This window comes from Rana temporaria, chromosome 6 (assembly GCF_905171775.1).
Source record: "Rana temporaria chromosome 6, aRanTem1.1, whole genome shotgun sequence".
Lineage (NCBI taxonomy): Eukaryota > Metazoa > Chordata > Amphibia > Anura > Ranidae > Rana > Rana temporaria.
The window spans coordinates 1,121,694-1,143,601 of record NC_053494.1 but is presented as its reverse complement, the minus strand read 5'-3'; the positions used below and the strand labels follow the sequence as shown (position 1 = coordinate 1,143,601).

Sequence of the window (21,908 nt, the reverse complement as noted above, 5' to 3'; positions counted from 1 at the left end):
TGGTTGACTCCTTTCACATCTGGATGTCTTGACGTTGGAGGGTAACCTGCAGCTACAGCTGACCTCTGTTTGTTTCTGTCCAATCACTGTTGTTCTCTTGGGAGTGATAAACACCCACAATGAGGGGGCAGAAATGAAATGTCGGATTTCCCAATGGTATGTCTTCTGGTTAGGGAAATGCTCAGTGTTGCTTTCAGGTGGTGCAGGAACTCTGACATTAGAGTCAGCCCAAATCCTCACTGTACTGCACTGTACAATCAGCCTGGATAAGGGGTAATTCTACAACCAGGAAGGCCCAATAATCCCTCATTGTACAAGTCATGGTACCGTGCTGTTTGTCTCATACAAAACCTCCGTAAATAACCATTTGTAATCTCTGACCCTCATGTAGGTCTCGACCAGTTCTGGGTGTCTCAGTTAGCATGACCTTCGATCCCATTGAGATACCCCTTTCGTTCTACGAGTGCTCAGATAAGCGCAAAGTGGGGAGTGCGATAAAGCTCAACATCTGCTTCTTCAGCTACCAGAAAAACAACAAGGCAAAAGGTGAGCCAGAGGATGGCGGGAGGTGACAGGATGAGACGTCACTTTCTGAAACAATCAGAGGTCCAAAGACTGAGATCTTATGGCTGCTTCATCCAAACTTACAGAGGGATTCACCTAACACATTTCTGATAAACACATATTGCTGATTGTGAATGATCCGTTCATTGTACATTGCTTTAGTAGAGAAGACTATTGGATATTTTTTGTATAAGAAGCTATTGAGAACCGTGTAAAAAGATGAGGGAGTCAAAGTGTCACCCGTGTCATCAAAACTATCCCTTCTACCATCCAGACCATCATTGGTAACATCTAAATATCTCCCATACCATCCAAACCATTCCCTGTACTATCCAAACCATCCCTAATACCATCCAAACCCTCTCCTGCACCTAAACATCCTCCATACAATTCAAAACCATCTCCAGTGCCATCCAAACATCCCTCATACCATCCAAACCCTCTCTTCTATCATCTAAACATCCTCCAACACTGTAACCATCCCTCATATCATCCAAACCCTCCCCTGCATCATCCAAACCCTCCCCTGCATCATCCAAACCATTCCGTCTCATCAAAACTGCCCATGTACCATCCAAACCATCACTATACCATCAAATGGTACAAGGCATTGTGCCCTGTGCCATCCAACCTATACTATCCAACCCCCTAGCCCCATACAATCCAGACCATCTGCCTTACCATCCAAACCCTCTTTCATAAATTATTATCCCCTGTATCATCCAAACCATTCCATGTACCAAAACTGCCTGGCATACACTCTAAACCACACCCCCCCCCCCATACCATCCAAACTGTCCCCAATACCATCCAACCCCTCTCCTGCACCATCTGAATGTCCTCCATACCATCCAAACCATCCCCTGTACCACCCAACCCATCCCTTGTACCATCCAAACTATTCCCTATATCACCCAACCCATCACTTGTACCATCCAACCTATCCCCTGTATCACCCAACCCACCCCCTGTACCAGCCAAAACATCCCCTGTATCACCCAACCCACCCCCTGTACCATCCAAGCCATCCCTTGTATCCACAAACCTATTCCTTGTGCCATCCAAACCATGCCCTGTATCACCCAACCATCCCTTGTACCATCCAAACCATCCCCTGTACCACCCAACCCATCCCTTGTACCATCCAACCTATCCCCTGTATCACCCAACCCACCCCCTGTACCAGCCAAAACATCCCCTGTATCACCCAACCCACCCCCTGTACCAGCCAAAACATCCCCTGTATCCCACAACCCATCCGTTCTACCATCCAAACCATCCCCTTTATCCCCCAACCTATCCCTTGTACCATCCAAACCATCCCACATATTTTCGCCGCTATGGATGCGGCTGTCTTTTTCACAAAGTTCTGAATTAGGTCTGTCCAGTCTCAGTCAAGGTGATGATTGTGGTCCAATCAGCAGTAAGATACCGAGCCAGGCTATAATTGTGTATGAATCACACGACTGTCTGAACAGATTTGCCAGCCCTTTAGCTGGAAAAGCAGCAGCAATCTATGCATGAAAGTCATATGTTCAGTCATTGGCTTTACGTCTTCTCACATTCTCTCTCAGTGGAGGACTTTGGTCGGGTGACATACTCTCTCCTCCTGGACGCTGGTCGCACCAACACCCGGGCCCTCTTCACCAGTGCTGGGCGCTCCCTCAATGCCACCAAAGGTCTTCTGTCAGGGCAAGTGTGTGCGGACCATTCCATCCAGATTCCTGTGAGTACCTTTCTATACTGAGATGATATAAAGATGAGAAGGTCATGGCTCTCACTAGTCCTGTCTCCGTCTCTAGGAGTGTGTGGAAGACTCTCTGTCCGCTCTCCGAGTCTCACTCAATTTCTCCCTCGTTGGAACGCCTGTGCTGAGTGAGGACTCTTTATCCAGCCAGTCTGCGGAGGTAAGGAGGTTCCAAACTCTACGTATGGCATTGCCAATCACAGACCTGGTCATGTACCTTCAGATCTTTCTCCGCAGATCCCATTTCAGAAGAACTGTGGTGGCGACGGAGTGTGTGAGGACAATCTGAGCCTGAAGATCGCCTTCACAGGGTGAGATGGAGACCCTCGGTCTGTCATTAGCCTGAATGATGAAAGCATTCCCTGTTGGGTGGTTTGGGTGTCTCATAAAAATCGGTGTTACCGTCTCATTCCTCTATAGTGTCAGCCAGGTGGTGGTCGGAGTGACTCTTGATGTCAACGTGACCGTCACAGTGAAGAACGAAGGTGAAGATTCATACAACACTCGTGTTCTCATCCCTTTCCCCTCCGGTCTGTCGTATCGCATGGTGTCTCTCGTTGAGGTAATGGGTGAGCGGTCTCATCTCCACCTCCTCTGTATGGTGGGGCGGTTGTTGTAATCTAATTGTATTCATTTTGTAGACGGGAAACAGGAAAGTGACGGTTTCATGCGCCTCTCTGGAGGCTCAGAGAGTGGTGAACTGCGGGGTGAACAGACCTATTCTGAAACCAAACACTACGGTAAGAGGAGAGAGCGAGAGGGGTCGAGAGAGAGGGAGAGGGTTAGAGAGTACAAGAAAGTTCAAGAGGGGTTGAGAGTGCGAGAGGGGTCGAGAGAGTGCAAGAGGGTGCTAGCGTGTGCAAGAGAGTACAAGAGGGTGTGCAAGGGGTTGATAGAGTGCCAGAGAGTTCAAAAGGGGTCGAGAGAGTCTGGAGAGTATGAGAGGGTGCAAGAGAGGGTGCTGGAGATGCAAAAGGGTACAAGAGAGTGCTACAGAGTGTGAAAGTACAAAATAGTGCAAAAGGGGTTGAGAGAGTGCGAGGGGGGGGTCGACAGCGCAAGAGGTTGTGAGAGTCTAGAGAAGCGAAAGGGTGCAAGAGAGTACAAGAGCTTGTGAGAGTCGAGAGAATGCAAGAGCGAGTCTAGTGTGAGAGAGCCTATAGAGTGTGTGAGAGTGCAAGAGAGCGTTGCTATCGGAGAGAACCTGGAAACTGATTAACATCAAATATGATCCTGTGATGTGAGAATAACCACGCTATGTAACCAAACCCAAACTATTGACCTCTAATCCTAAACCTCAATGTAACCCCCGACCTTACTTGCAACCCCAGCTTCTAATTGTCCAGCTCACAACTATAACCTCAAACTAACCCTCAACGTAACCCCTAAATCCCAACCATCGGTCTTCTTTCCATGTCTGACCAAAACCTGGAACCTTCATCCCAACCACAACTTTACCCTTTAACCCCAACCTAACACTAATTCTCAATTCTTAACCCTAAAACGACTCCCTAACCCTCAAATCTATCCCCAATGCTAGCACCCAAAACTAACACTTATCCTCAAAACCTTCAACCACATTTCTCAATCTTCTAACCCTAGAAAGCAGGGCCAGTGGCAAAGAGGAGGCGTGAGTACATATGAATGGAGCATGATGTCACAGGTGTAAGGCAGCAGGGCGAAACTGTAGAGGAACCCCATAGGGGGAGGGGGAAGCAGGCAATAAGAATGGCGGAGTACAAGCTGGTGATGGCCAGAATGCCCGTAACCCACCAGTGAGAATCATTCATATATTTTTCCCCCCCTCACACCTCTCTTCTGTGGTCTCTTCCAGGCAGTCTTCCTGGTGGGTTTTCACGTTTCACCGACAGCTGCCCTGGGGAAAACTCTGATATTGGCAGCCAACGTGAATAGGTAAGTGACCACTGGGACCGTGTGGGAGGGACAGACCTGATGTGTCGCTGCCCTGTGAGATCAAAGAGCAGAACGGTTTGTGCAGGCCTCATCTGCTCTGCCGTTCCACCAATTATTTACATAGACCTGATTTTTCCAAACGTGTAGGCAGGTTGCCTACTCTAGGACAGTCAGTCTACCTGGCTGCCCAGGTTGGGAGGAAGGGGTAATGCTTGTGCCGCCTTCCCTTGTGTGTTTTCCTAGGGAGTCCAGCCCCCCTCTTTTGTGATATAAAGGAAGGAGGCCCGGATCCTGGGTAGGGGGGGGGGGGGCAGAGAACCTAGAAAAGGCTTGGGGTGTTTGTTGGGGGGAGGGGTTTTAGGGGGGTCGTGGTTGAGTTCCAGCACCTATTGTTTGAGAAAAAAAATCAGAGGATAAGGGACAATATATTTGGAAGAACTCTGCATATAACACTACACACAAGTGGCTCATCTCTGAGATGGGGGGATTACCTTAATGTTTGACTTTCACATGACTGTGGCCCTCGCCTGGTCCTGAGCATGCCTTCGGGCAAGGTGTTCCCTCTGTGCTGGGACGAGCAACCCCATGCATCGCCTGGCATAGCCCAAAGAACCCACCCCGAGCTGGGCCTCCTGTGTGACCCACGCTTGGCTCCCAACGAGGAGAGGAACATGGAGGAAGGCCCCCCCCACCTACCCTTACAAACTGATCGGAGGGTCCTCAGCAATGAATCACATGAAGGTGAGGTTCTGTTCCATACATCACTAAAACTCAACTACCAATGGGAACACAGAGGAGCCAGGCACTTTCCTTGAGGTCCCTCCAGAGCCATGAGGTGGAGGTGGCAGAGATAAGTGAGGATATTGTTGACATAATGGAGGGCCCCAGAGAGGATTCACCACATTTAAGGTGTATGTAAAACTCTTCTCCTGGTCTCCTTTGTCTCGAAAAGGGACAGGAAATCCGAAATGCTTCAACTGTCACCTGAACAGGAAGTGAGGAGAAATCTTCCAAATCCTGCATAGAGTGCCGTAGGCGCAATGAATAAGCGGTCCGAAAATGAAGTTGTCCTTAATGGTTTGCTAAGGTGACGTTTCACATATATTTGGCCTTTTTGAGCGTTCCTTTAGTGCCATCTCTGCTGGATAACTTAGGGCCGTTGTCTAAGGTTTCTTAAGCACTTCTAACCCGGCTTTTTCCATTGTCTCTCTCAGTGATTACAGACGAGCTCCCACCGATCGAATGATGTCCTCATCTCAGCTGGGTGTCCGTTACGCCATCTATGTTACCATCACCAGGTGAGTAAAAGATGAACTGGAAGAGGGAACCAGACGATGGAGGAACTTCCATCTGACAAAGGTTGGACAATCTGACTACCCCATGTAGTGTTCTGGAACGGCTGTGGCCATAGACAAGAATGCTCAGGTTTCAGGGGGGTTACTCTTCAGGTTGGGTTCAGGGGAGGGGCAGGAACCCCTTGGGGTGCTAAAAAAAAGTCACAGCTTAACATGAGGAAGACAATGATCGGACGAGGGTTGTTCTCAGACTTCTGGGACCATCTGTAGCTTCCAGGAGACATCAGGTGGTCATTTGGGGGCTCCTCTATTGTTCAAGGGGCTTTAAGATGTGACGCTAAAATTTTGAGTAGTCACCAGAACAGAAGTAGAGGAGAAATCTTCTGACACCTGTTCTGGTGACAACTATCTGAAGCTGGATATACATTGAGTGTTTTTCCCTTCAACCATCAAATGCTGGATTTCTAGGGAGACCATTCAACAAAAGCCGGTTGCAAAGACAGGGCTACACATGGACCAAAATTCAGCGGTTTCTTGCTGAACCGGCCAAATTTCAATACGTGTATAGCTAGCTTCAGAGGGCATTCATCCCAATGACTGCCAGTCTCAGAAGATTTTGAGACCCACCATTGGTGTCACCATTGTGCTGATCACTGTTCTCCTTACTGGAGAGCAAACCGTACCTGAGGACCTGCAGTGCAAGGACCTCCCTGCATCTGCTTTATCCATTCTGTGGACCTGTGCTTCCTCCACCTCTGTCATGACCCCACCAGTCATCAAGGGGGCAGCACTGACATGAGGAAGGAAAGTCCTGACTCCACCAAAATGGAATGGCCACCTCCACGCACACACATACACTGTGCAGAAAAGGGCATGACAAGTCAGTAATGTGGAGATGAGCTGCTGGGAGACCACAGACAATACTGGTGACCAGTCTTTTGGCTGATTTTTTTGGGCACAACTTCTATAGTTCAGTTCCTCAAAGGGGGGGGGGGAGCTTGCATGATATTAACTAGAAGTCGTTTCTTCTTCTGGAAAAGGGGATATTTGCATTGGAATCTCGAAGAGTGTTGCCAGTTTGGAGTAGTAATCTGACTCCTGTAAACCATGTCATGGTATCCGTCTCCCAGAAAGGGACCCTCCTTGAAAGGGATCATGGATTGAGGTGGGAGGGGAGAGAATGTCAGAGGTGTGCCGTACCCCGCAACTCACACTAATTATCTGTGCTTGTTGTAGCCTTGAAGAGTCCAGCAAATTTCAGAACTTCTCCAAAAGTGACTCCACCATACAGCACATCTACAGGGTAAGACTAGATAAGGTGGGAGGAACTAAAACTTTATCCAACCAACCTCCTCCATGTAACCACAACCCCCTTATTCCCGTCCTCAGGTCCGTAATCTGGGCCAACGGTCACTTCCTCTCACCGTCATCTTCATGGTTCCAGTGAGGGTGGGGGAGACGTCCATCTGGCAGAGTTGGAACATTACCAGTTCTGAGGTAACTACAACTATCGCAGAGGTTGTCACCGCTACTCCACCCACCTCCAATACTTCCATGTTCCCTATTGTCATGGAGGCATCATCTCTATAGAGTCCATAGCGTCTCCTCTAGTCTGGGTCTGCCTGGTAGGTTCCTAATGAACACCCATGATCTGGGATTAGAAGCAGCAACATGTTGGTAAACGGTTTCCAGTAAGTCTGATCTGTATCGCCCCCAGATAATGGAGTGGGGGGGGGACCGAGACCCCAGATAAGTTATTAGGGAGAGAAGGACCATGGATGAGGTAGAGCAGGGATTTCAGATCACACAATGGAAGGTGAGCCCCATGTGAGCTAATAACGTGAAATCTTACACGAGGCGAGGCAGGACCCTTCATGAGACAATAGGGTGGGCTATAAAAAGGAGCCCCAGAAGGTAGGCTCATAGATGGGGTAATGGAGAAGGTAGGCTCATAGATGGGGTAATGGAGAAGGTAGGCTCATAGATGGGGTAATGGAGAAGGTAGGCTCATAGATGGGGTAATGGAGAAGGTAGGCTCATAGATGGGGTAATGGAGAAGGTAGGCTCATAGATGGGGTAATGGAGAAGGTAGGCTCATAGATGGGGTAAATTAATGGAGAAGGTAGGCTCATAGATGGGGTAATGGAGAAGGTAGGCTCATAGATGGGGTAAATTAATGGAGAAGGTAGGCTCATAGATGGGGTAATGGAGAAGGTAGGCTCATAGATGGGGTAAATTAATGGAGAAGGTAGGCTCATAGATGAGGTAATGGAGAAGGTAGGCTCATAGATGAGGTAATGGAGAAGGTAGGCTCATAGATGGGGTAATGGAGAAGGTAGGCTCATAGATGAGGTAATGGAGAAGTTGGCTCATAGATGGGGTAATGGAGAAGGTAGGCTCATAGATGAGGTAATGGAGAAGTTGGCTCATAGATGGGGTAATGGAGAAGGTAGGCTCATAGATGAGGTAATGGAGAAGGTAGGCTCATAGATGAGGTAATGGAGAAGGTAGGCTCATAGATGGGGTAATGGAGAAGGTAGGCTCATAGATGGGGTAATGGAGTGAGGGAGCATCCAAGGAGAAACAGTGGGGTGAGAAGAAGGATCTAGGATGTGGTCTTGGTGGACTCCAAATGAGGCATTGGGGTGAAGACCTATCATGTGCCTCTTTTCTTCCAGCCAGACCTCTCCACCTGTACTGAAGCCAGAGAAGCCCCCGGAGTGGAGAACTACCAGGAGATCCTGGCAAGAACCCCAATTCTGGTAAACGGATGGAAACCAATTCTCAGTGTCTCTGAATGAAGTTCTCCGATTTGTTGTCTCTTCTGTCCTCCACATCCCCGATTTCCTCTCTTGGGTTCCCTCTGGAGAATTCGCCTCCATTTTATCTTCTGATCCCCAAATCTTCTCCCCCCAGAACTGTTCTGTTGGTTGGTGTGTCAGAGTGGAGTGTGAGATTCAGGATCTGAAGGTTCAGAGCTCCCTAAACTTTACTATCAGCGGATCTGTGACCAAAGAATCTGTCACTCAGGTAGGTAGAGTTTTGGAGGTAGGTACACTTTACAGGTAGATCCACATTCTCACAGACAGAATAAATAGAATTGGTCCTTCTGGGGGAGGTTTGGCCTCCGATTGCCCCGACTGCCATACATACAATGTTGTAGCACAATTATATAGGCATTCTTGGTACCATTCCATTGAGACCCTTCCTCCCATCCCCCAGACATATCCACACAACGACCAACTGACCCCCCCCCCCCAGACACGTCCACACAACCACCTCCACCCTCCCCCCCCCCCAGACACGTCCACACAACCACCTCCACCCCCCCCTAGACAAGTCCACACAACGGCATCGCCCCCCCCCCGACACGTCCACACAACGGCATCACCCCCCCCAGACAAGTCAATACAACCACCACCCCCCCCCCCAGACAAATGACAACGACCTCCCCCCCAGACATATCCACACAAAGACCTGCACCCCCCCCCCAGACATATCCACACAAAGACCCAAAGACCTCCACCCCCCCCAGACACGTCCACACAACGGCATCGCCCGCCCCCCCCCAGACACGTCCACACAACGACCTCCACCCTCCCCCCCAGACACGTCCACACAACGGCATCGCCCACCCACCCCCCACACTCCAGACACGTCCACACAACGGCATCGCTCCCCCCTAGACAAGTCCATACAACATCCTCTGCCCTCCCCAGTCAAGTCCATACAATGTCTTCCACACCCCCCCCCCCCCCCAAACTAGTCCATACAACATCCTCCTCCAACACCCCCCTCCCCCCACAGACCAGTCCATACAACGTCCTCCACCCTCTCCAGACAAGTCCGTACAACGTCCTCCACCCTCCCCAGACAAGTCCGTACAACGTCCTCCACCCTCCCCAGACAAGTCCGTACAACGTCCTCCACCCTCCCCAGACAAGTCCATACAACGTCCTCCACCCTCCCCAGACAAGTCCATACAATTTTCCCTAGACATGTCTATGTCCTCACTTCCTTCTCTCTGGTCTCAGACAGGACAGCAGAAGATTTCCCTGCAGACCTCGGCGGAGATCAGATACGACTCTCAGACCTACGCGCACATCCTGGAACAGAACCAGCGTTTTGTCAGAACTCAGGTACTCTCCTCCATCATGCTTTCATTCCCGGGTGGGGAACTGGGGCCGGAGGTCATTTTCATGGGGATGGAAGCTTCTCGTGGGGGTGCCAGTTCCGGGGCAGATACCAGCGCCATGAACCCTGCACCTCCTCTGGGAGAGGACGATGGTCAGGACAGTTCTGACAGGTTCACTTTAAACAATTAGGACAAATCTTTATGTATTTCAGACGCAGACGACCCTGGAGATCAATGTGGAGTACAACTATTTCCCCATCATCATTGGCAGCAGTGTGGGGGGGCTGGTGCTCCTGGCACTCATAGCGGCTGGTCTCTATAAGGTAAGAGTGATGTGTGTGACCAATCAGAGTCCTCCTGTGTGTGGGGACATTGTTCTCAGCTCCGTCCAGATGGGGGGGGGGGGGGTTCCAACGCAGGTTTGGGAAAAGAAAAATGCTGGTCAGTGACCTCCACTGGAATCCCTTCAGTCACCACTTTTCATCAGCCTGCCAATGATGCAACGCCACCTACTGGAGGAAGCACAGAATACACACAAAACCTATGCATCATTCTTAGACAGCACAGTGCTGCCGGACACACATCAGATTACAGCTGGCAGAGTACAGACCCCCCAACTACACAGTGCTGCCACCCACTGGGCACATCAGATCACAGCTGGCAGAGTACAGACCCCCAACCTACACAGTGCTGCCACCTGCTGGGCACACGATCAGAGCCCCAACCTACACAGTGCTGCCACCTGCTGGACACACATCAGATTACAGCTGGCAGAGTACAGACCCCCAACCTACACAGTGCTGCCATCCGCTGGGCACATCAGATCACAGAGCCCCCAACCCACACAGTACTGCCACCTGCTGGGCACACGTCAGATCACAGAGCCCCCAACCTACACAGTGCTGCCACCTGCTGGGCACACCTCAGATCACAGAGCCCCCAACCTACATAGTGCTGCCACCTGCTGGGCACACATCAGATCACAGAGCCCCAACCTACACAGTGCTGCCACCTGCTGGGCACACATCAGATCACAGAGCCCCAACCTACACAGTGCTGCCACCTGCTGGGCACACATCAGATCACAGAGCCCCCAACCTACACAGTGCTGCCACCTGCTGGACACACATCAGATTACAGCTGGCAGAGTACAGACCCCCAACCTACACAGTGCTGCCATCCGCTGGGCACATCAGATCACAGAGCCCCCAACCCACACAGTACTGCCACCTGCTGGGCACACGTCAGATCACAGAGCCCCCAACCTACACAGTGCTGCCACCTGCTGGGCACACCTCAGATCACAGAGCCCCCAACCTACATAGTGCTGCCACCTGCTGGGCACACATCAGATCACAGAGCCCCAACCTACACAGTGCTGCCACCTGCTGGGCACACATCAGATCACAGAGCCCCAACCTACACAGTGCTGCCACCTGCTGGGCACACATCAGATCACAGAGCCCCCAACCTACACAGTGCTGCCACCTGCTGGACACACATCAGATTACAGCTGGCAGAGTACAGACCCCCAACCTACACAGTGCTGCCACCTGCTGGGCACACATCAGATCACAGTTGGCAGAGACCCAAACTACACAGTGCTGCCACCTGCTGGGCACACATCAGATCACAGCTGGCAGAGACCCAAACTACACAGTGCTGCCACCTGCTGGGCACACATCAGATCGCAGCTGGCAGAGTACAGAGCCCCCAACCCACACAATGCTGCCACCTGCTGGGCACACATCAGATCACAGCTGGCAGAGTAGAGAGCCCCCAACCTACACAGTGCTGCCACCTGCTGGACACACATCAGATCACAGCTGGCAGAGTACAGAGCCCCCAACCTACACAGTGCTGCCACCTGCTGGGCACACATCAGATCACAGTTGGCAGAGACCCAAACTACACAGTGCTGCCACCTGCTGGGCACACATCAGATCACAGCTGGCAGAGACCCAAACTACACAGTGCTGCCACCTGCTGGGCACACATCAGATCGCAGCTGGCAGAGTACAGAGCCCCCAACCCACACAATGCTGCCACCTGCTGGGCACACATCAGATCACAGCTGGCAGAGTAGAGAGCCCCCAACCTACACAGTGCTGCCACCTGCTGGACACACATCAGATCACAGCTGGCAGAGTACAGAGCCCCCAACCTACACAGTGCTGCCACCTGCTGGACACATCAGATCACAGAGCCCCCAACCTACACAGTGCTGCCACCTGCTGGGCACACATCAGATCACAGAGCCCCCAACCTACACAGTGCTGCCACCTGCTGGGCACACATCAGATCACAGAGCCCCCAACCTACACAGTGCTGCCACCTGCTGGGCACACATCAGATCACAGAGCCCCCAACCTACACAGTGCTGCCACCTGCTGGGCACACATCAGATCACAGAGCCCCCAACCTACACAGTGCTGCCACCTGCTGGGCACACATCAGATCACAGCTGGCAGAGTACAAAGCCCTCAACCTACACAGTGCTGCCACCTGCTGGACACACATCAGATCACAGCTGGCAGAGTACAGAGCCCCCAACCTACACAGTGCTGCCACCTGCTGGACACATCAGATCACAGAGCCCCCAACCTACACAGTGCTGCCACCTGCTGGGCACACATCAGATCACAGAGCCCCCAACCTACACAGTGCTGCCACCTGCTGGACACACATCAGATCACAGAGCCCCCAACCTACACAGTGCTGCCACCTGCTGGGCACACATCAGATCACAGAGCCCCCAACCTACACAGTGCTGCCACCTGCTGGACACACATCAGATCACAGAGCCCCCAACCTACACAGTGCTGCCACCTGCTGGGCACACATCAGATTACAGCTGGCAGAGTACAGAGCCCCCAACCTTGTTTTTCCTCTTATTTGAGGTGTGATCACGTGATTTTATGAAGGCGTCACTCGACGCAGAACATCAAAAGGGAATTTTATTATTTCGAAGCCGATTCTGATCTTCTGCCAATCACAAGTTTTAACCCAAAATGTAATGATTTTCTGGAAATGCTTATCAAACGTGTTTAACTCCAGAATCACTGACCGTCTTTCCCCCCCCCCCCCCCCCAGCTCGGCTTCTTCAAGCGTCAGTACAAGAACCTTCTGGAGAACCCCGATGTGCCAGGCGCGGAGGGCACAGAACAGGCTCCCCTGGATGAATGAACCCCCGGGAACGAGGACGGCGAGACGGCGGAGTGAAGAGGCGGCACGGCCTTCAGTAGAAAATGTTCTTTATTGTTATTCGGTTAGATGCAAAAATAAGCTTTATATTCCTGTACAGAGGGGAAAACGTTATAATCACAGAGTCAGGCACCGCGGGGGAGGAGCAAGCAGCGCTCTTCTGATTGGTCAGTGCAATGTGCGGGGGAGGGCTCGGAAAGCTTTATATTTGTCCAACTTTAATAAAAAGTGCGCATAATAAAAGGAGATGGAAGCCGCCCCGGACATCGTAGTGTCGTCTTTGTTTTTCGGGGACACTCCCCAAAATCTGCATTTGTAGTGACAACTTCCCGAAAAATGGTGGACGGCCGAACGTTTTACAGGCACATGGCTGCAATGTGACCCCGGCGTTAGGGGGGAGGGGGGGTCCGCTCTCTGATCAGAGGATATGTCACATGTCCATCATATTTAGTACAAGATATGTGATTGGTGGATACGCCACGGCCAATCGTGTTATCCTCACAGACGGGAATCTGAATATTCATCATTAAATTCTGGCTGTGCACACTTCCCTCATTTAGCTGCACAGTCTCAGAGGCTGAGAGTCGGAGCCAACAGCCCCGCCCCCGAGGTCCTACAGTTATGGTTCCCCAGCTCCTGGGCGTGCATAACCATACCCAGCAAGAGAGGAATGTATACAAGGTGAAGGCTTTGGTTACTTGTTGGTGTTATGTGCACTCAGGAGCTTGGTATCGGTATGAGCGAAGGCATCAGACCCTGAGGGGGGAGGGGATAGGAGGACTCTGTGCTCCAACTCCCAGCTCCAGAGTGGTTTTCAGGTTTCTCAAAACTAAATACAGGGGGGGGGGGGTATAAACCAGTCCTATGCAGGGGACAAACGGAACATTCGGATGGTTTCTTATGCCCAGATGTGACAGGTTCTCTTTGTGTGCATAATGGAGTTTGGCAGGTGAGGTCCATACAGTACAGCGACCTCTGTAGGGATTGTGGGACGATGCAGGCTCCGTGTTCCTGTATGGAGGGTGGAGTGGAGCAGGTGAACAGAGAGCGCCCCCTAAAGGGCACAGGTATAATCCTACGAGGACATCGCCCCCCCTACAGGGCACAGGCAGAATCCTACGAGGACAGCACCCCCTACAGGGCACAGGCAGAATCCTACGCGGGCAGAGCCCCCTAAAGGGCACAGGTATAATCCTACAAGGACAGGACTCCATAAAGGGCACAGGTATAAACCTACAAGGACATCGCCCCCCCTACAGGGCACAGGCAGAATCCTATGAGGACAGCACCCCATACAGGGCACAGGCAGAATCCTACGAGGACAGCACCCCATACAGGGCACAGGCAGAATCCTACGAGGGCAGAGCCCCCTAAAGGGCACAGGTATAATCCTACGAGGGCATCGCCCCCCCTACAGGGCACAGGCAGAATCCTATGAGGACAGCACCCCCTACAGGGAACAGGCAAAATCCTACGCGGGCAGAGCCCCCTACAGGGCCACAGGCGGCGGTGCTCCACTCCTAGATTGCTCCCGTAAAGAATTTTAGGGTCTATATCGCTATCCCCATAGTGGTAAATCTTCTCTTCATTCAGTGGTCCAGTTCCTCCAGGAAGGGGGCCCCGGGGGCCCTCAGCAGCACCTCTTCACATGAGGCTTCTTCTTGGTCTTGGTTATGGTGACGACCTCGTTGGGCCGTAGCCGGGCTTGGCTCTCCTTCTTCATCCTCAGGACCAGTCGGGTGACGGACAGGAACATCTGCGGGAAAAAGGAGAAGCATATAAGCGGGGGGTGGGGCACCAATAAGAAATGGAAGTCTGTATACTCAACAGGACACCAGACACCTTCCCATTGCCCTCACCATCCTACCATAGCCTGCCATGTGATCAGACGCCTAGGCACCCTGTCATGTGATCTCTGCCAGAGCTCAGATTGGCTGAGCAGATCATGTGGCCCCCGAGCTGCATTTCCGTTACATAGACATATGGGGGCCATTGACCTTCTTCTAGGAGGTGCAAGCCATGGGGCGCCATCCTGATCCATAGAGGCCAGAAATATGCCGCCTGGCATTTCATGGTTGGTGAAAAAAGGATGGAGGATGACAAGCTTAGAGTTTGCACCATATTCCACTTCATATCCCCCCCAGGGGCGGCCTGACCATTTGGGCACTGCCCGAGGGCCCTATGCCACAAGGGGGCCCCCCCATCAGGGTTGTCAGCCTCAGTAAAACCAGGGGCAGTATGTAAAAATCTTTTTTTTTTTTACATTTGTCCCTGAAAAGTCCCTTACCGACATTCTTTGGTCTAAAAATCCCGAGATTATAGGTTCCCAGCCTCTCCAGTACCTTCTCTCTGTGTGTGTGTGTGTGTGTGTGTGTGTGTATGTGTGTGTGTGTATGTGTATGTGTATGTGTGTGTGTGTGTGTGTGTGTGTGTGTGTATATGTGTGTATATATATATATATATATATATATGTGTAGACTGTGTGTGTGTGTATACTGTGTGGCCCCATAATCTCCTGTTGCCCGGGGGCCCCATGAGTTGTCAGTCTGCCCCTGATCCCCCCCCCAAGCATTACTTGTGGCCACCCCAACACACAGCCAACAGAATTAGAGAGTGAGTACCAGACAATAACCAGAGGGGGCGCCGTACCTCCAATGAGTGAGGAGGACGTGCTGCATGGAGGACGTGGGGGGCTCTGCTGGACCTCGCTACAGGGAGGAAGGAAGGAAGGAAGATTTTCCTCTGCACACAGCCGGCTTCCTGCCAGCAGACGAGCCGATGTCAGAGTGAAATAAAGTGGGGTTAAAGAGGACCTGTACGAACGATTGGACGCAGCGAACGTTCGGCAGACATTTATAGAGGAATGAAAGCAGCACATTATTCCCGGGGTCACTGGGAGCCCGGACTACACAAACACACATTGTCCCGTCTCCGCTCTGAATAACAATCAGCTGTTTCCTCCCCCGCTGTTCGGAGACTCAATAATGGCCCCTGTGTCCCCCCCCCCCCATCCCCTCGTCTCTGAATACAGAGGAGCGGGCCAGAGACACAAATGCCGGGCCGGTTCATCCTCCCAAACTGCCTCCAAACCATCGCCTGGGGCAAATTCACCCGACCCCAGAAGGAGACACAGGAGACGGCGCCCCACCCTCACCTCTTCTACGTTGCGGTTCTCCTTGGCGCTCGTTTCATAAAGCCGCACTCCCATCTGTTCGCTGAACCTCTTGGCGTCCGCTGTCTCCACGTGTTTCCGAGACGGATCATCGTCTTTATTACCCACTGTGGGAGAGACGGAGAACGGGTGATATAAGATTGTACCAACATGCCCCAGTTCCCGACATTCCATAAATCAGTGACTACGGCATACATAGCAAGGAATGGGGGGGGGGGGGGGTGAAAAGGGCAACAAATTGGCCTAAATGAGGAATTAACCTCAAAACACGGGGGAAGTTTGGAGACACCTCTGAGAACATTAATACGACAGAAAGGGGTCACATCTGAATGAGGGGCAACACCTCCAAGGACCTCAGTACATGGGGAGGAGCTCAGATCCAAATGAGGGGCGACACCTCCAAGGACCTCAGTACATGGGGAGGAGCTCAGATCCGAATGAGGGGCACCGCCTCCAAGGACCTCAGTACACAGGGAGGAGCTCAGATCCGAATGAGGGGCAACACCTCCAAGGACCTCAGTACACGGGGAGGAGCTCAGATCCGAATGAGGGGCACCGCCTCCAAGGACCTCAGTACACGGGGAGGAGCTCGGATCCGAATGAGGGGAGCCTCTGAGAAGCTCAATACATTGGGAGATGGTCAGAACTGGATGGCGAGACACCTGAGAACCTCAGTACATTGAGAAGTGGTCAGATCTGGATGGAAAGCAAAGTACTGAGATTCTCAGAGGTGTCTCTTCATCCAGGTCTGACCAACTCCCAATGTATTGTGGTTCTCAGAGATGTCTCTCCATTCAGATCTCACAACTTCACAGGTACTGAAGGCTTTCATAGGGGGTTCGCCATCCATATCTGACCATCTCCCAGTGTATTGAGTTCTTAGAGGGGTCTCTGCACACAGATCGGACCACCACCCAGTGCATTGAGGTTCTCAGATGTTTCTCCATCCATATCTGACCTTCTCCCAGTTTATTCTGAAACTTCTCAACCTCTTTAGAACCTCAATACATTGGGAGAAGGTCAGATCTGGATGGAGAAACATCTCTGAGAACCTCAATACCTTGGTGATGGGTCAGATCTGATAGAGACACCTTCGACAACCTCAGTACATTGAGAATTGGTCAGACCATAATGGAGAGACATCTCTGAGAATCTCTGTATACTGAGAAGTGGTCAGATCTGGATGGAGAGCAAAGTATTGGGGTTCTCAGAGGGGTCTCGTTATACAAATATGACCACCTCCTAATGTATTGAGGTTAAGAAGGTTCAGAATACGCTGGAGAGTTGGTCAATCTGGACGAAGAGACACCTCTGAGAACCCCCTTGCATTGGTAGATGGTCAGATCTGGAGACACCTCTGAGAACCCCCTTGCATTGGTAGATGGTCAGATCTGGAGACACCTCTGAGAGACTCAATACATTGGGTGATGGTCAGATCTGGATGGAGAGACACCTGAGAGTCTCAGTACATGGAGAAGTAGTCAGACCATAATGGAGAGAGACCTCTGAGAACCTCAACACAACAAGAAGAGGCCAGATTTAGATGGAGAGAGACAAAATATTCTTTGGTCATATCCAGGCTTTGCATAGCTGTAAGATGGGAAGACTCTCCTACCAAACAGGTCCAGTCTGAGCCTCTGGTGTTCACCTCCATCATGTGGTACCATCACAGCTCCCATCGTTAGCACCGCCCCCCCCCCCCCCCCCCATATTGATCCTCACCAAGGACGGTGCACACCGAGTCACAGTTCTGGGTGATCTCATGAAGCCATCTTTTCACGTTCACAAAGGATTCTGGGTTGGTGACATCATAGACCACGATAACTCCATGAGTGTTCCTGTAATACCTGAGGAAGAAAATATCACAACCAATTATTCGAGCTTCACCCCGATAACGTCCCTCTAGTCCTCCAGCCCGTACCTCAGGACAGACCGTAGTTACTAAGATTGTGATCCAATGAGGACGCATCGGCCAGCGAGGGGATTCAATGGAAAGGCGAATCCCAATAAGCATTATCAGATCCCTAAGTCTAAACATCCAACCACAGGAAGAGGCCCACCCCCACATAACTTACGTTGATGTGATAGTCCGAAATCTCTCCTTTCCCGCCGTGTCCAAATCTGGAGCTTCCCCGCTCGCCATCCATCACCAGAGTCCGGATCTTAAAGTCCACACCGATCGTAGTTATGTAACTGCCTGAGAGCGAGAATAGGGCGGGGGAGGGGTTACCAATGAAAAGGGAAGAGAAGGGGGAGGGTAATAAAAACAAGGACCAGAATAAAACAGAGGGACTAGAGAGAGACCAGGGAGAGGACTGAGAGAGGAAAACATCCATAGGGAGAGGGTGCAGGAGGGGGACAAGATAGAGGGAGAGAGAAAAAGGGAAAAAACCTATAGGAAGAGAGCGCAGGAGGACAACAAGCCAGAAAAGAGGGGGGGGGGGAGAGAGAGAGAGAGAGAGAGACACACACAGACAGAGACAGAGAGAGACACACAGAGACAGAGAGAGAGACAGAGAGAGACACACACAAAGGACAGAGAGACACACCACAGAGACAGAGAGAGGGAGGGGGAGGGGGACAAGATAGAGGGAGAGAGAAAGAGGAAAAAACCTATAGGAAGAAGAGCGCAGGAGGACGACAAGCCAGAAAAGAGGGGGGAGAGAGAGAGAAAGAGAGAGACAGAGAGACACCACAGAGACAGAGAGACACACACAGAGACAGAGAGACACACACAGAGACAGAGAGACACACACAGAGACAGAGAGAGGGAGGGGGAGGAAAAGTCCTTTATTCAAGGGGGGGGGGGGGAATGGAAAATGTGCTTTTTGCTCTGACCTGAGAAGGAATTGTCGGAGAACCTCAGCAGCAGACTGCTCTTCCCACCACTGGGAGGGAGAACAGAGGACCAATCATTATCCAGAGTTCAGGACGGAGAATCCTCATTGGATAAAACACTAAGCAACACATTTTTCATTCCTTATGTAAACTTACTGCAGTCCCCCCCCCCCCCCACCCCCCACCATGTGCAGAGACACCACTTCACACAATAATTTAGGGCCCCTAAAGAGGACCTGTCACAATGGCCGCCTCTTGGTCCACTTTAGCCATGAATTAGGGATGCCAATTTTAACAGATTACGTTACGATTTATAATATGCCAGCCCTTTGTAGGAAACTGGAATGTAAACCGGCACGGAGGCTGCCTCTCTTCCGATTGGCTAATTAGGTGTGACCTGAAACCACTCCCCTTAGACTACATATACCGTGATGCTTAGTGACCAGGTAAGCCCCTTGAAAACGTAACTATACGAAACGTACGTCGGCGGCGGGAACCTGGTCACGTGTACTATGTCCATACGTCACTTTCCGATCGTCTTCTGGTAGTGTCAGCAGCTGGTGGAACGCACCGCCGCCACGGAGTGGGAGGGCCAGTGTTTATTTTTATCAAAGCTTGCAGCCCCAGTGCCGGGCGAAGGGTACTATTGATGTGAGTAGCCAATTGGCCGGTGTTTTTATTCCATTTTAATAAAATAGCGTTGCACTATGGAAGCTCTCTGTTTGTATTCAATGTTCTGAAATCTCCACATTCCGAGGGTGAGGTATCGTACATGCTCCAGTCCTTTTATATGTCTGCAGGCATTATCCTGCTCAGCGCATCTTCACCGTCTTTTTCTTAAAGAGGTCAACCAGGTGAGGTAAGTACAATTCCCTACTTGTGCACATCGGGGGTCGTACTCATTATCAGGATGATCGGTGAGGGTTTGCACCACGGAGACAGCAAGAAACTATCTTGAGGAGATTCCAGCATTGATCTGTGTCTTTCTTTGCACCAATGGGACTTTATTATTTACTATTGATCGATTGATTGATCACGTACGTACAACAGGACACATTTGTATTTGTTTTACTTGTGTTTCATATTATAGGATAAGTTGTGCAATTACATATTACTCTATAGCGCCCCCCCAGTACACTTTGTAGCTCACATCAGATAGAAGTTCCATACACTTCATCACTTTCTAGGGGAGCAGCTCAGCACACTCTGGGCCAGATTCAGGTAGCCCGCCGTAAGTTTGTGCGGGCGTAGCGTATGGTATTTACGCTACGCCGCCGCAATTTAGAGAGGCAAGTGCAGTATTCACAAAGCACTTGCTCCGTAAGTTGCGGCGGCGTAGCGTAAATCTGCCGGCGTAAGCGCGCCAAATTCAAATTCTGAACAGGTGGGCGTGTTTATGCAAATAAAACATGACCCCACGTATTTGACGCATGCGCCGTTCGTGAAAGAATCCTAGTGCGCATGCTCGAAATTCCGCCGGAAATCGTCATTGCTTTCGACGTGAACGTAAATTACGCCCAGCCCTATTCGCGAACGACTTACGCAAACGACGTAAAAATTTCCAAAAATTTGACGTGGGAACGACGTCCATATTTAACATTGCGTACGCCTCATATCAGCAGGAGCAACCTTACGCCGGAAAAAGCCTAACGTGACTAGACGGGTTACCCACGTTCACAAACTACGCTCCTTAGTGACCAACACATCCTTTCTCCATGCCCAGCAAACCCTCCACGCTCCCGCTTCAGATTACTTTACGTATTATAGGCTACAACACTGCCTTACAGCTTATCCGTCTCTGGAAAGCTCCATACCCACAAAACTGTGGCACTACTTTTTTCCTGCCGAGGGACAAACCAAAGGCACCTCCTTAATTTACTTGACCCTGCAAGAAAAAAACTCTTTCCAAAAATCCAAACCACTCACCAACTGGGAATCTGACTTCCTAACCCAATTTTCTGACCACCAATGGCAAACAGCTATTCGATCTATTTACAAATATACTTCCTGCACCTCCCTATGGGAACTTTCGCAAAAAATATTAATGAGATGGTACCTGACTCCAGCTAGATTGGCTAGATTTCACCCCCACACTTCCCACAAGTGTTGGAGAGATTGCAAAGACCCTGGCACTCTTCTTCACATATTCTGGACCTGCCCACGCCTACGACCGCTGTGGGCGTCGGTGGAGTCGATGTTACAGGACATACTTGGCCTTCCCATTTCACTCACCCCCCAACTGGCCGTCCTTAATCTGACCATAGAAGACATACCTCCTCCCCTGAGGCTAGGGACTTCTCATGCCCTGTTAGCAACGAGACTTTTGATTGCGAGGAACTGGAAAACTAAGAATGTCCCAACAATATCTGACATAGTGAGACTGGTGCAAACCCACTACACCTACGAAATCACCTTGGCACGTAGGAAGCATTCTTGCTCTGCCATACTAGACCTTTGGAACCCATGGAAGGTTTGGTACGGAAGCAAATGGACCCGCTGAAATACCCTATGAATGTATGAATGTACTGATTTATTTTTGGTGCTCTCCTACCCCCCCCCCCCCCCTGTTTACTAGTACAATACGTTTTTATTAGTACAATGCGTTTCTTTTTGTATGGACATATCCATGTTATGCAATGCATGTCCTGTAATTGCACGCTTGCGAATCTCCATTGTTGCTTTTGCAATGTATATTCCTTTATAATCTGTCACTGATGTACTGATTATTTGACGAAACTCAATAAAAAAATATTTGAAAGAAAAAGCCTAACGTAAAACGACGTAAAAAAATGCGCCGGGCGCACGTACGTTTCTGAATCGGCGTATCCAGGTTATTTGCATATTCTATGCTGAAATCGACGGAAGCGCCACCTAGCGGCCAGCGTAAATATGCACCCTAAGATACGACGGTGTAAGAGACTAACGACAGTCGGATCTTAGCCCAATTTCGACGTATCTTGCTTTCTGAATACAGAAAGAAGATACGCCGGCGCAGCTTTGAATTTACGCGGCGTAGATTCTTCCTGAATCTAGCCCTAT

The 21,908-nt window shown here is 50.8% G+C and overlaps 1 protein-coding gene and 1 pseudogene across 1 annotated transcript in view; one reads left to right on the top strand and one right to left on the bottom strand.

Moving 5' to 3' along the window:
* Window positions 1-13,123, top strand: part of LOC120942900 (integrin alpha-M-like) — a 39,259-nt gene extending 26,136 nt beyond the window's left edge. The window contains exons 16-30 of the mRNA XM_040355853.1: window positions 392-546; window positions 2,139-2,290; window positions 2,367-2,471; window positions 2,549-2,622; window positions 2,732-2,873; window positions 2,953-3,051; window positions 4,146-4,225; window positions 5,440-5,523; window positions 6,757-6,823; window positions 6,910-7,017; window positions 8,199-8,282; window positions 8,437-8,550; window positions 9,555-9,659; window positions 9,868-9,978; window positions 12,749-13,123. Coding sequence (XP_040211787.1) covers window positions 392-546; window positions 2,139-2,290; window positions 2,367-2,471; window positions 2,549-2,622; window positions 2,732-2,873; window positions 2,953-3,051; window positions 4,146-4,225; window positions 5,440-5,523; window positions 6,757-6,823; window positions 6,910-7,017; window positions 8,199-8,282; window positions 8,437-8,550; window positions 9,555-9,659; window positions 9,868-9,978; window positions 12,749-12,841 — 1,573 coding nt within the window. The 3' untranslated portion in view covers window positions 12,842-13,123. The remainder of the gene's footprint in view (window positions 1-391; window positions 547-2,138; window positions 2,291-2,366; window positions 2,472-2,548; window positions 2,623-2,731; window positions 2,874-2,952; window positions 3,052-4,145; window positions 4,226-5,439; window positions 5,524-6,756; window positions 6,824-6,909; window positions 7,018-8,198; window positions 8,283-8,436; window positions 8,551-9,554; window positions 9,660-9,867; window positions 9,979-12,748) is intronic.
* On the bottom strand, window positions 12,893-18,957 carry LOC120942723 (annotated as a pseudogene).
* Between the last annotated feature and the right edge of the window lie 2,951 nt (window positions 18,958-21,908).